This window comes from Chelmon rostratus, chromosome 9 (assembly GCF_017976325.1).
Source record: "Chelmon rostratus isolate fCheRos1 chromosome 9, fCheRos1.pri, whole genome shotgun sequence".
NCBI classification, from domain to species: domain Eukaryota; kingdom Metazoa; phylum Chordata; class Actinopteri; order Chaetodontiformes; family Chaetodontidae; genus Chelmon; species Chelmon rostratus.
The window spans coordinates 19,348,015-19,360,039 of NC_055666.1; the positions used below are offsets into that span (position 1 = coordinate 19,348,015).

The 12,025-nt window shown below is 43.4% G+C and overlaps 1 protein-coding gene across 5 annotated transcripts in view; it reads right to left on the reverse strand.

Annotated features, from left to right (window-relative positions):
• The window catches only part of diaph2 (diaphanous-related formin 2), a 369,056-nt gene that overhangs the window by 47,654 nt on the left and 309,377 nt on the right, over nt 1–12,025 (reverse strand). For all 5 annotated transcript variants that reach the window (XM_041943749.1, XM_041943748.1, XM_041943750.1 and 2 more), the window contains one exon: nt 10,207–10,342. In XM_041943749.1, the coding sequence (XP_041799683.1) occupies nt 10,207–10,342 (136 nt within the window). The remainder of the gene's footprint in view (nt 1–10,206; nt 10,343–12,025) is intronic.

Sequence of the window (12,025 nt, forward strand, 5' to 3'; positions counted from 1 at the left end):
TAAACACCAAAGGCATGGAATTCCTGTAATTATGCAGCAGTGCCAACAAAGCCTGTTCATAAATTCAATTTGCTATCTGTCATCTCCTGCATGTTGTGCTGGGGAGAAAAACCCCCACAGTGGATCGATTGAGAACTCAATTTCTGATGGCTCACATGCAGCCTTCATGATTCATGGGGGAAAAGAGAGACAATTCTTAGAATTCTAAAAAGCGTCTGTGTGGTACGTGTGGGCGTCTAATATAATGGCAAATTATGATCCTGTATGCCACGAGTGAAACTGGTAGCAACTGTGGCATGTTAATTGAAAAGATAAATAACTGCGTAAGCATACACAATAATGACATTTATCATAGTCACGTATTTTAATAAATCCCAGCTCCATACTCTGTGAATTTATATAAGGAATAGCTCTCTCCTCCCTAACAAAATTAAAGTGTTCGACATGAGGAACATCGAGCATAGGAGAGATGTCTATTACCCACGACTATCCACTATCCTTCCAGTAGCCAGTCCCTGGGTCTAATTTGCACTGTAATGAGATCTAATGAGAGCTTACAGGCCTTGTGCTTGATGAATTGAAATCACTGCGAGAGAGGAACACAGTGAGAGTTTAACCTCACCCGAGTCACCCTCCGTGACTCCGAGAGAGAAGATGAGGAAGAAAAGGAAGCATGAAGAGGAGAGGAATGAGTTGTTCCTGTTTTTTCTTTTTCTTTTTTTTTTTGCTTGCTGTGGATTGTTTTTGAACACATTTGAGCCCATCTGTTCCCCCACAGAGAGTCACCTGTGCAATTAACCTGGACCATTAGCCGTGAAACAAAGGCCTTGGTGGAGGGAGGAGGGGGTGCTGCTTAATGGCCAGGTGGAGAGGCAACAACTACACTTTCTTTTAATCTCATTTACTCTCCACTCTCACTTGTATGCACCTGGTTTTCTGTTACTCTCACATTTGAATTCAGGCTCAGCCACCTAGACGTACACAACCTCCTGCATTACTCAACACCCCCCCTCGTCTTACCGCTCTGTTGTCTACTTTATACCGTCTGGCTTTGAGTGGTGTACCCCCCCTGCAGTCCTCGCCCCCCTTCCCTGCAGTCCCAGCAGCACCTAAAACCCGGGCAGACAGAGACCAGTACTGCCACAGAGAGCGCAGAGAACACGAGTGCCCGAAGGACAGCAGTCATGCACCTGTTAGATGTCTTTCCTTTGTTTTTCACTCTCTACTCTCTTTCTCTACCTCCCTGCAGTCCAACCACCCAACCTTGACAAAAGCTCTGACACAACGACCCAAGAAAACTTTTCAGACAGGTTCCGGTCTTTAATTTGTAGGTGTGTGTGTGTGTGTGTGTGTGTGTGTGTGTGTGCATGTTTACTAGTGGCACTTAGGTGAAAAGAGGGGAGGGAAGAGGGAAACGGAAGGGTAAGGCTAATAAAAAAGACAGATTTGCCTGCTGATTGATCTGAATTGTTTTACTGCAACAACTTGATGAGCAAACCCACTCATGTCCTCCCTAACTCGATTAGGAATGCTCCCACAGCCCTCCATTCCAGGGGGAATGGCAGTGTAGCTGCTGCTCTCCTCTCGCTGTGAGCCCCTGTGTGGCGCCAGGGTCAGCAAGGGGGAGGAAGGGGGGGGGGGGGCGTGGAGAGAGGGCAGGATGTCATGAGGACAGGGAGAGGTGGGTGGGAGGCGAGAGGTGTATTGTGTTTGACATGCATGAAGTAGAGACAAGCGTTGGAGCTAGGCCGGCCTGGTCACTGCAGGCCTGATCCCCTACCCCTGGAAGTAAGAGAGATGTCCTGACTGCGAGAGGCTGGGGGAAACGTGGAGAGAAGTTGTATGTCGACAAGGGAGAGATGAAAGTGGATTAGCCGCCGTGGCGATTTGCATTCTGTGGTGGAACGAAAGCCCCTGCGATGCCCCGAATAGCTGGATGCATGAATAAGTAAACAAACAAAAACAAAAATAAACCCTCCATCTGGATGGATGCTGCCAGGCCCCAAGTGAGAAACAGTAGGGAGGGGAGGTTGGGAGATGGGAAGGGGGGAAGAGAGATGCTTGTAATGTAGCAGTCACCACACTCTGCTTCCTCTGCTATAATTTACTTCTACTGCCTGCGGCCCCCCCTGAGTTACCATATTGCTATCACCATCTATCCACAGCTTTTGGCTAGTTTGCCCAGTAACACCACCAACACACAAGGGAGGGCTCAAACCCAGCACTGACAGATGTTAAGCTGACACACTTTCTCTGAGCCACGTGGGGTCAACATGTCAGGGTGCCAGCAGGGCCACAGGAGCCTAACAGCAGAGTAGACCACTACTGCTGCTTTTCCATAAGACAGGTACTGCTAAATTTAGCTGCGAAAGGGCAGAGCCTGAACCGTGTGTATTTTTACTGTGACCTCGCAGCAGCCGATGGTGTCACTGTTAACTGATCAAACATGTGGTCTTGCAGCCGACTAGACAGAAAGCACCGTTTTCATAAGGCTCACGATGTTCAACGTTCAGCAGCACCTGTACAATGTAAGAGTTGGTTTGAAGTTTTTTTGCGTTTCTCTGTCTCTTTTGTTTTTTACCTTATCTGATTCCAGTGTCAGTGTTTTCTGATCTGCTCTTTGCCACAATATCAGAGCAGCTGAGAGATCTGCTACTGTAAAAAGCCCCAATGTGGATTTTTTGTACCGTTTATAGCATCTTTCAAATGCTTCTTTTGGCATACACTACGCTTCTGTTTGTAGAAAAATAAGAGAAGAAAAATAATCCCAGTGAAAATTGGTGTAGTCTTTGTTGATTTTGCTTTCATTCTAGGTTTCTCAGGTTGGATTTCTTCGATGTGTACAGCTGTCTAACACACAGTCTTTTTTACCACCAGGAGTCGCCAAAGTCATAAATGCTCAAATCCTTAATAGGGGCTTTAATGCAGTCTGAACATTTTCAGCTGCTAATTCACATTAAGTTGTTTTTATATGCTAAGTACTAGAAGGCTTCTATTATGAAGCGGCAACAGGAAGTGCAGCCTTAATCTTTGAGGATGCTGATGGACTGCTTGTGACTGGTCCACTCCAAGGACAATTTCTTTTTTGTCAGCGGATTAGTCGTCAAAGAGGATGCAGTCACAGTCAGCTGGTTATATGAAGACTTTAGCAGCCATTTTTATTGCGGCTTGGGTGAACCTCAAACTTCCGACACATTAACAAGTTAATAACATATTTTACTGCGCTGTTCCGGTACGTGGACACAGCCCTGATCTATCAGCGCTGTGCCGACGTCACAGCCTCTCATCAGGGGTGCTTTTGTATGCTCATACCAGGACCACTTAAATGAATCAGGTTAATAAAGTGAAGGAGATGTCAAAGAGGCTTTGGCACGTGCAGATACAGTATATTAGTACACTTTGGGTTTCATCCATCCAGGGCAGTGCAGATTACCCATTTGACACAAGTGGCACATTTGGATGGGGGATGCAGAGCTTTGGAATCCAGATCAAGATAACATCTGAACCAAACCACACATGGGCTGTTTGCATCAGTGAAAGGCTGTGCTGTCTGGGGAAGCTAAATGGATTTGACAATAGGATTTGATGGTCTTTGTAGTGAGGGTAATTAGGTTTGATTGACTGTAAAGTGACTGGTGAGGTCCAGATCTGGGAGGAGAAATGATCAGACACTTGAACCACCCACAAATTAATGAGATTCAACTGTGCCTGAGCTGATTCCACCGAGGAGAACAAGAACATTTAAGAAAGCGCCGGGAGAGAGAAAGACCATGTCCGGATGAGAGCGTGTGTGAGAGAGAAAACAGGAAGGACAGAGATATCTGATGCACGTCTCACTTCCTTGATTGTGACCTTAACGAAATGAAGTTAAAGATAAAAGTGATTAAAAGCTTTAAGGTGCAATCTAATTAGCGTTTTTTGTCTTTCTCTTGATGCGAAAGAAGGTGCATCAAAATAAGAAAAAAAAAGCAACGATACATATTCAGCTTCACAATTTAATGCATAAGGCAGACAGACAAATATGTGGGACAGACTATTCCCCAGTGTTGCCTTTAATTGCTAATGAACTATGGTATTTATCATGGAATATTAAGAAGCCTCTCATGAAGCCAGGCTCATTTTCCTCCTGCTGACATTTATTTATGGAAATGCACTGGAAATGTTAGAATCTGTTAGGGTGAGTATTGGATGAGTATTTTATTGTTTCACCTTCACTTATAAAGTGTCATTTTGCATTTAATCAGGTGTATTTAATCGCTGCATGCCATTTGTTTATGAATAATTCTCTGTTTCTACAGGCTTCTATTGAGGCTGCTTGCTGTTATAGGCCTCAGCTGAGATGCAGTCAGCCATATTCTGTGTGCCATCATCGCCTTGAGGCAAATTCGGATTTCGACTGGAGATATAGCACAATCTAATATGCTGTTATTTATTAGAATGGGTGTATGACAGCAGATAATCCTGGTGCCCTTGTTCCCGTCTTTCAAGGTAATGATGGAATTCACCAATCCATACTCAGGAGTTTCAGAGCATGCCTCGCACTTCCTGCAAGCTGCATCGACACAGCTCAAAGGCAAGGACGAAAGGGAAAAAAAAAAAAGCAATTTGCTCAGAGTTTGGCATCACACCGCTGTAACATCCATATGCAGATGTAGTGAAAGATCCTTCATTTTTATAACTCATCAGAAAGTGCTAATATATAACCAGACATGGCAGCCATCAGTGGCATGACAAAGAAATGCCACTTAAGGGAATAAACAGGCAGCAGATTCAGAAGCGTTGTGTCATATATCATCATTACATTCTGGAAAGGTCTGTCCTTGTCCGTTACATTCTGTAGCTCCCCAACACCGGCTTCATTTCCCAAGCTAAGCCGAGGAATACTGAGAATCTCTCTCAGAGACATTTCTTTTATCTACTTGGGTTTCTGACCTTCACGTCCCTACATGCTTTCTCTCCTGGTAATATTGTTTGCCATGTCGGCTGTGCTGTGGAGACACTATGCAAACTTAGAGCGCTAACCTGTCCACCTCGCCGCTGCCTGTCAGCGCTCCTCTATGATCACCTAGCCGGCATGGCTGCGACGCAGGTATGCACTGGCCTACCGGCAGCTGTCACTGTCACACAAAGCCATCAATCCACATCTCTGCCCCTGTCATTCCTGACAGGGCCCTGCCAGCCACAACCAGCCAGCCAGTTGCACAGAAATATGTCAATTTAGTTTAGCCTGCCACGCTAATAGACACTTGAATTTGAGAAATGTGCTTTGGTAAACAAAAGGAAAAAACAAACAAAAACTTTGTCACAATTTTATCTTTGAGGGAAATGTACAAGTGGAAGGAAACAGAATGAAGAGAAAACACAGTCTAATGAGGACATGTTCGCTTCATAGAATAATATAAGTCATCTCATAACCCTGATTCCAAACCAGTTGGGACACTGTGTGAAATGTAAATAAAAACAGAAAGCAATCATTTGCAAGGGAACTGTGTTTACTGAACGGTTTAATGAAGCGTTCCTGAGTTCATGCAGTGACATCCTTTATACAATCACGTGTTCACAAAGTGGTGAACCTCGCTCCATCCTCGCTTGTTTGAAACATTCTGCTGCATCAAATTCACAATCAGCATATATTTACAAAAATCAATGAAGTTGATGAGTAAAAACATTAAATATATTGTCTTTGTGCTGTTTTCAGTTGAGTATGTGTCTGAAAGGATTAGCAAGTTATCACATTCTGTTTTATTTATGTTTTACACAGCGTCCCAACTTTTTTGGAATCAGGGTGTTAATAAACTCCATCAGTCTCTATGAACAGCTGAATCTTAATTTTAATGGATGTGGATCTTAAATGTGTATTATCTACCAAATGTTCCGTGTGGATCATCTTAAATCCACATTTAAAAGTCACTCTGTATGAGCTTGTAGAGTGAGGCGAAGGCATATTGATAGTACTGACATGTACAAAAAACTGAAAGCAACGTACACTAACTTGCATTTTAGTAAATTGAATCCTTTTTTGAGAGGAGCCCACTTTTATTTATGTAAACATACACTAGTTCATCCTCAAAGTGTGAAAGGTTGACAAGGAGGATGCATAAATAGAAGCTGCAGGCCCATCATTGTCAACATGCCAACTGCTCTCTGCTGAGAATCACAGAGACATGGAGACCTCATTCTAGCAGGCCTTGCTGAAAGGGAAAAATGCCTAGACGACTATCACCAGCACAAAAACATGCACTTGGAGAGGAAAGGAGGGGACACAATGTAAAATGCATTGAAGTGGATACAGAAACAACATTTAAGGATTCATTTAGAATGAACAACACACCATATGTTGTAAGCAGGCTTTTGAATCATTGGACATTCGGTTTAATATATCTGTGTCTTTTTGAGACGTTTAACATAATGAAACCTACGTTTTCCGTGAATGGGCTCAGTCAATTTTAAACAGGCAGACGCAACATCCAGCTGTTGTGTGATCAGGGATAACTACATTTAAGGTGATAACAATGTGTGTTCAAAAGTTTTATTAACACAAACACCTTGACAAAACCTATTTTTCTGCTGTAATATTCCCGCAGAGCAACCCAGTGTATGGGTCTGCATTCTGCTGGCGTCTGCAAGCTGTTGCACAAATGGACTGAAGCGGCTGAGCGGTGCTCTAATTCATACAGTAAAAAATGATCACTTTGCAGATAAAACTTAATCCTAACAACAGCATCTGTGGAGCCTCTGCGTGTGTTTGCATGGTTTTAATAATACAGCCCAGCACAATTCTAATGATCGATTTTACAAAAAGTTTGTTTTCTGCTCTATTTTATTTATTTTCAGACCTCAGATTAGTTAAGAAAATTATTTCGTCCAAATCCAAATGAGCCCAGCTGGGTTACATTTAATGTGTGTAGTCGACTAAGATAGCGGACAGTTGGTACACCTGTAAAGGCAGCCAATATGCTTCTAAATTTGATATTCCTCAGGTTGGCAATAAAAATATTTTTCAGAGGATCATGTGGTGAAGGGGGCTGTTACTGAAGCAACTACAACTATTCACATAAGTTGACCCCCAACATGTAAAGTTCTTCACTATTTCTCTGTGGTACCTGGGAGAAATGCCTGCACTAAATAAAATGTTCAAATAACTCCTTTTTCCCCTGCTTGTTTGTTTATTCCTATGTGCCTTATGCCAAGCTGCATTGTGCTCAAAGCGGCATGTGCGCTTTCCGGCTCCGTTCAAAGCTTAGTGGATTTGACTGGGGTACGCAGTTGACATGTGGGTGCAGACACTTGCCCCAGACGGGGGCACTGACCCCGGCGATGCCAGCCGAGCAGGCGGCCAGAGGGGCCTGGTACTCTTCACAAATGCCTTGGAGAAACAAACTCCAGATGCTCCACCGTGCTCCGGCTCTTGACACGCTCGGCGTGCTGCTGGTGACATCGTTTCGTACGGCGCAATAAAAAATATCCTGCTGTGATGAACTGTCTTCCTCTGTTTTAGACAGGAGCATTAGTTTGGGTTTATTCTGCAGTGTTCAACAGTTATTTCCAGGGAAGGAAAGCGATTTAGTAAATGTTGAACATCTGGTCAGTTCAAGAGAATATGGAAATCCACTTAGAGCAAATTAAAACAAATGGGGTGACCGGGTAATGATTTCATAAGCAATTTCCTACATTAGGATTTCTAATACTTCACAAGGAAAACACGTTCAGCTCTGCACTTGTCTCATCTATCAATCATGCTTGTTGAAGAAGTGTACATGTCTGTGCACTTGCAGAGGGTATAATCTGAAGTTTTATCAACTGGGAACAGGGAGAGAAATGATTTTTTTTTTTTTTTTTCCAGATCAGTTTCCTAAAAGCATTTGTCTGTTTCCCCTCCCCCACCCACCCTGGTGCCATCCTGGCAAAAGCTAAATGAATTAAACTCTCATTAAATATGCATTTCATTGTTAATCATTTGCAAGCAAAGAGGATTAGGTTGCAATTTGTGAAATGACATAAAATCTATCCCTTCTCAAAAATAGCCTCTTGAAATTGCATTAAACACAATAGTATTATCCATCAACAGTCTTTTAAACAAGAAAACGAGTCAATCAGTAAATCCATAAAACAGATAAAATATTGACCTGTATATAATTCTCGTAATACAATGGCCATATGTTTACTCCATCTGTTCATGCTTATGGATTTGTAATTACAAAAATGTACCATCTATCTATCTATCTATCTATCTATCTATCTATCTATCTATCTATCTATGATGAAGGTAATGATTAAAATAATGAGGACATGAATAGGTATATTAAACTGGAGATCTATTGCAGTGCTTCAATCAGGGTCTAACCTTTAAAATGCTAAATGGATGTGTAAAATGTTTGGACATGATTAATTAATGGTAAGGGGGATTTAATAAAAAAAAAAACCTCTTTGTGCAGTACACTACCTTCTTCTCATCAACCTTCACAGAAAACACAACTGATGCTCAGCATGAAATATTGATGTGAAAAGTCTCCTCAAATAACTAAGTCTTCAAAATATCTGAAGCACACATAGAATTTTAGAACAGAATGGGTGAGGAGAGCCAAGACTCTCAAGCCAAGGCTGTCAGCTGGAGAGGAGTCGAGGCAGAGAGAAAGAAAGACGTGCAACAAGAAAACACTGAATATCCTGCTATGTGTGTTCCAACCAAACAGCTTAAACAGAAACTGAGAGCCAACACAAGAGTGAAATATCAAGCTGCTGTAACCTCCAACCTGCATCTGGTTCAAATTCATTTCCATTCACAGGATCCATTTAAAGTGCTCCGCATTTGATTGTCCTTTCTCTGATAACATTTCACATAGAGGAAAGTTAGTACACAAAAAGGAGCTATTCAAGGATTAATGAAAATGTGTCATCAATGCAGGTAAGAACCTTGAGAGGGGAAAAAGCAGCCCGCCTTCATCACATCTTCAGTTTAAAAGTGCCTATTTCATAACTGCCAAGGTCACTGCGATCGCGACAGTCCGACGAGCGAGGTGATGGTGTGGAGGACAATCCCCACTATCTCCAAGGCTGCAGGCAACGCTGCCCATGTCATCCTCATGTTTTATTCATGCGAGTCATATTATGGCATTCAGAAAGCGAGATCAAAATCTGCTCTGGCAGAAATATTTAATATCATACCTAGTTCTCTAGCCTTCTCCATCTGGTTAGCCAGAATGAGAGAGAGGGGTAGACAGCCTAGTTCAGCTCAGCCATGTTGGATTATTAAAAGTGAAGCTTTCAAAGAGGTCACTGCTCAGGGGAAAAAAAGGGAGGGGAAAAAAAAAACTGTAGCATGCATCAATTATCTTGGAGAGTTTGTGGCATGCTGAAGACTGTCTTGTCACATTTCCCAATGTGGCTGAGCTACAGAGAGGTCCTTGGCTGGCGCTGACATTTAGAAGCTGGTGAATTGTGGAAATCCCAGTCTGTTTGTCAAAAAAATGGACAAAAGACCACACTGACTGCTCGCAAAGCCCCTTCAGGCTTGAAATTCCTTCACAATGTCATTGGCATAACTAGACACAGGCACCGGGCTCTGTCGCTCTAATTTTTCATGTCTGAACAACTGCAACTTGCACTAATCAATACACGGTTTACTGGCATAGCTGGAGGACAAAAGAGTAATTCCAGTGATTCACAACAGTAAATATAGCACGCTGCCCGCAAACAGCCTCAGAGTGGAGGAATAATCATTTTCTGTCGTATTGCTTGCACATGACCAGTGATAGGCGAATGACAGCAGCACGATCGTGCTGAAGGGGAACCGACACAACAACTTTCTGCCTCTTTCATGAGTCCACCTCTGCTTCCCACCTTCACATGTGACCAGATCAAACAAAGTCTTTGCATGTATTCATCCCTACATCACAACCACTGGTTTCACTGCTGAATTGTGACATTTATTACTTTAAAAGTGTACAATGTTTAGAGCTAAAAGCAGATTAATCTGTCTGTTGTTTGGTGGCAGTGCATGGGTGATGAGAGTGACTTTAAGACAGCTGAAAAAGACGACTCCCCCCCACCCCCCACCCCTACACATTACCCACCTCCTTCAGAGTTCAGATCTGTGCGAAGCACAATTCCATGAAACCCCCCCCCTCCACCCTCCTGTTCTCCTCCTAACTCCCCACCTGCCTCCCCGCCTCTGTCTCTGTGGTGGCGCGGGGAGAAGTGGCATACCTTTGTTCATGTCAATCAGCTGCTTCTTCTTCTGCTGGCGCTCCAGCTTCTCACGCTCCGCTTTCTCCTTCGCCAGCTTGGCTCTCTTGATCTTCTCCTCCATCTCCCTCTTCTTGTGGTTCTCCTTCACTGCTTCCTGATGAGGCACACACACACACACACACACACACACACACACACACACACACAGATAAAATCAGAATGTGGCTCCTGCCACCACCACTCTTCTAGTGTCTTCCCTACTGTATAGTGCTCCGAAGCAGCAGCATGCCATCAGCAAATTCTTATTCAGAGAAGGGTTTGATGGTTAGAGATAAGCTGCTGGAATAAACAATAAATCATGCCTCGTGTACAGGCTTTTTAATACAAGCATATTTGTCTGTAAGGCTTCTGCAATGCTTTACCTATTTTCAATAACACACATATTTCATTCGTTGTCAATAATACATCAATATGGCACTTGGTACGTATATAAAAACGGCTAGATGATCATGACACATATGTAGCATGCTAGTACATTCCTTTGCCACACGGCTGCCATGCTTTTTTCATGCAACAGCTCCCCCATATTGTCAGTCTCTGCGGAGGGAGAAAGAGATATCATCCTCCTCCTCCTTCGTGACTGGCTGAAATGTCAGGAAGGAGTCAGAGAAGAGAGATAATCAACGGTACGGATTCAGCCTTTACAAATGTGTCAGTTTGTTCTTGTGCCAGCAGAGTAAGATGCAACCGTGTGACCTTTGGAGACAACAGAATGTTCTCTCATCCCAGGCCTGTGGTGCAGTCCTTGACAGGACCTATCATAGGTGTTGGTCTATGTGTGTGAGAGGTCATACGCTATGTGTATACATGCATCTGAGCCTGTGTGCCCGTGCTGGAGTCCATGGGCATCCTCTGCGCCGTCTGCTCATCTGTGGTGTTCCCCCCTTTATGTATGCATATGTGTGTGTGGTGGTAAGTGAAGGCACGGCCCTGTCTGAGCACTGATATAATAAGTGGCGACAGTAGCGCGCCCATCTAATGCCCCTGTGGTCCTGATGCGTGTGTCGTGTTGGCAGCTAAGACAGAGGGATTACAGGGATTGTGGGGAAGGAACAAGGAAAGAGCAGCTCATCATGCCAGTCAATAGTAGAGCTTTGCTCCACGTCCAAGGACACAAGCCCTTATTGTCACTGTCTCCTTGTTGGATGACAAGGGCAATGAGAGATAGATCGAGCCAGAGACGCAGCGATGGAGGTAATGGAGAAGTCAAGTCGGCATGTTTTTGTGTTGTGTGCACTATGAAAACGTAGTAAGAGATGCTTTGCTTCGTCAGCTCCTCCAAGTCGATGAACACTCAAAAAAAATCAACCTACATTTTATCACCACATCAAGGCTGCGTAAACGATACAGCTACACTCTATAAGGGCTATCGACTGTGTGCACTTTGCTGCTGTTTTGAATTAGAGTGGACGAGGACTGCGCTGTGTACTCTGTGCTAATGAAACAGTTAACTGGTTCTAAGTGACGGCAGCTCTGGCAGCATGAATTAAATTGATCTCTGTCCTCATCCGCTGACAGGACTCAGTTCATTTTGGAAGTAATGTCACTGCATTGCTCAGCATCCACAGGATAAGTTGGGAGATGAATTATGCAGATTACAAATAAAATCCTGCCGGCGAAACTTATTTTAAACAAACAACTAATTCTGACTGTAAACATGATTATGCAATGTAATTATGTTGCTCTAATCACACAGCACCACTAATTACCATAGCAACAAAAATGTTTTCACTGATCTCTCATTTTTCCCTTTACCATTCTCTTTGACGGCCCATAT